General features: G+C 51.0%; 1 gene segment (V, D, J or C); it reads right to left on the bottom strand.

The window, feature by feature from the left end:
- On the bottom strand, positions 1-2,229 carry LOC120380451. The segment is given in 4 exon segments: positions 1-493; positions 1,216-1,522; positions 1,660-1,796; positions 1,996-2,229. Coding segments are annotated over 3 exon segments (453 nt in total).
- Between the last annotated feature and the right edge of the window lie 301 nt (positions 2,230-2,530).

Raw genomic sequence — 2,530 nt, 5'->3', positions numbered from 1 at the left:
CTATGGATGAGACGGCGCTAAATTCACAAGTGCTTGTAACTTGCCATGGACTCTGTACGAAGCGAATGACCAAGCAGAAAGGACGCTGTGTTGGCAGCTAATTCTGTCTGTCACTCCAGAGTCCAGAAGGCTGGTTCCCTCACGGTTGGTTTTAGTGCGGGCTCTGATAGGTTTCCGTCCCTTACCTGTGTGTGTCTAGCTCAGTAATACACCGCGGTGTCTCCGGGCTGCAGGCCGGTCAGTTGGAGGGACACGTGGCCTTTGGAGGTGTCTCTGGTGATGCTGAGGCGACTTTTGAGAGCATCGTTATAGTTAGTGCTTCCATCACCCCAGATACCTCCCATCCAGTCCAGCCCCTTCCCCGCTGGCTGGCGGGCCCAGTGCACCGCGTAGCTAGTGAGAGAGAATCTGCACACTGTGCAAGTCAGTCTGAGGGTCTCTCTGGGTCTTCATCCCCCCAAAGACAGCACCAGGCTGACCTGGGAATAGACACCTGCAGAGATAAAGGGGGAATATTTCAGTGATTCCGGAGGCGCAGTTATTAGGGAACACGCGGTACCGGGGGCGGAGCGGCAGCGCAGGTCCCGCCCGTACCCGCGGGGAGCAGCAGGAGGAAGGCGATGGCCAGGCTGGGGGTCATGTCTGCGGCTGGCGGCTCGGTCCCCAGGCGGGATGGGAAGCTGAAGCCCGGCGCTGGCTCTGAGCGGGGTGAGCGGCCGGGACTGGGCTATGAACAGAGCCCCGGGGAGCTCATTTGCATGGGCCGGGGGGTGGGGACAATATAACGGGGAGACCCAGGAGGTGTGTGACGCTGCGTCGCGTTGTTAAGTCTCCTGGCAGGTGGAGTCCAGAGTCCAGCTGTGACACGGAATGTTCCCTTCTGCTCTTTCTTCTGCCCGCCGGAGATTTGCAACCAGGAAATTACTGAAAGGAGACTGTCTGTCTGTCTGTCTGTTTGTTTCTGCCCCCGCCCGTAATTTGGATGTTGGTGTCAGTGGTATAACCTAGGAGCAGGTACATTACTGAACCATTCCTTGTTCATGGGAATCTGGAAAATTCAGACGGAGACAAACTGTGAAAAGATGATTCGGGACAAGGGGAGATACTTTGGTCTGTTCTCATTGCTGCGGATCCAGAGCGCCACCCCCAGGAAATCCCTTCCCCGGGCTGCACAGGGGGAGGTTTTTGTCTGAGCTCAGATGGTTTCTCCCTCACTGTGTGTCTCTGGCGCAGTAATACACGGCGGTGTCCTGGGGTCTCAGGCCGGTCATGTGCAGGTAGAAATTGGAGCTGTCCTTGGAGGCTGTGAATCGCCCCTGGATGCTGTCAGAGTAGTAGTTTGTAGATGAAGGTGTGTGATAGCTGACCAGCCACTCCAGCCCCTTTCCCGGCTCCTGTCTGAACCACGCCATGTAATAACTGGAGACAGCGAACCCGCTCACGGCGCATTTCAACTGAGTGGATTCTCCGGGTTTCTTAATTTCTGGACCGGATTGGGTCAGAACAACCTGTGACCGGGCCCCTGCGTAAGAAGAGGGAAGGAGGGAAGAATGAGGGGGAATAAAATAAGTAAGAGCACTTTGCAATATATGTGAATATCACTGCAGAAATACAGTGACAGTCTCCTGCTTCTGCAGTGGATTTGTGCAGAGAAAATACCTTCCAGAGCTGCCACAAGGAAAAGTAAATGGAGCCAAAATCTCATTTTCTCTGGTGTTTCAGTGAAAAGTTCTCAGGGAGGCTGGCTGGTAACTGCACAGACACAGGGGGCTGCGGATTGTCTCTTTGGGTGCCTCCTGGAAAGAAAGAAAGAAAGAGATATTTAAGCAGGAAACTGTCACCCTCATTTGCATATTCCCCTCCTTATAAGAGGCACAAATGTCTTGCCTGCTCTGTATATTTCAGTGACATATGAGAAAGGGATATCTTTGGCAGAGAGCTTCATTCTTAAGAACCCATTCCCAAATCATAAAGAGGGGTCCTCTTTGGACTTACCAGAAATCCAGTCTTGGCTGTTGATATGCTAACAATAATCAATAACTGAGAACTGCATGTCGATAACAGTAAAGGGTTCTAATTTATTCAGATTTGCTTATTGCTGACTGATTGTTGTTGTATACTGAAGAAATCCCTACCTGGATAGATAAGAATAACCTGTTAAATCAGACTTTCTATTTCAATTGGGTGGGTACCTGGCCCTCCTCTCATTGTATTGCTAGAGTCCTTCTGTTACCAATGTTTTAATCTGTTTGAATGAATGTTCCAGAACACCAGATATAGTCAGTTGGAGTAGCAGCCCTGGGATCCGTGGAGCTTCCAGAATTCACATCAGTCAATGAGGCTCTGACCCCAGAACGATTGTCCTTCTGTCGGCCTTGTCCAAAGCTTCCGAGAAAGAGGGTGCGTATGGGGATGGGGGTGGGTAGATAGATAGATACATAGATAGATAGATCCACTCACTCAGGTGTTTTATACCATTAGTTATTAAAACACATTCGCTTGCATGTACCATTCATCTCACACATTTCTG

Source organism: Mauremys reevesii, linkage group 13 (genome assembly GCF_016161935.1).
Source record: "Mauremys reevesii isolate NIE-2019 linkage group 13, ASM1616193v1, whole genome shotgun sequence".
Lineage (NCBI taxonomy): Eukaryota > Metazoa > Chordata > Testudines > Geoemydidae > Mauremys > Mauremys reevesii.
The sequence above is the reverse complement of the archived record's forward strand: the minus strand, read 5'-3'. Positions and strand labels throughout refer to the sequence as shown.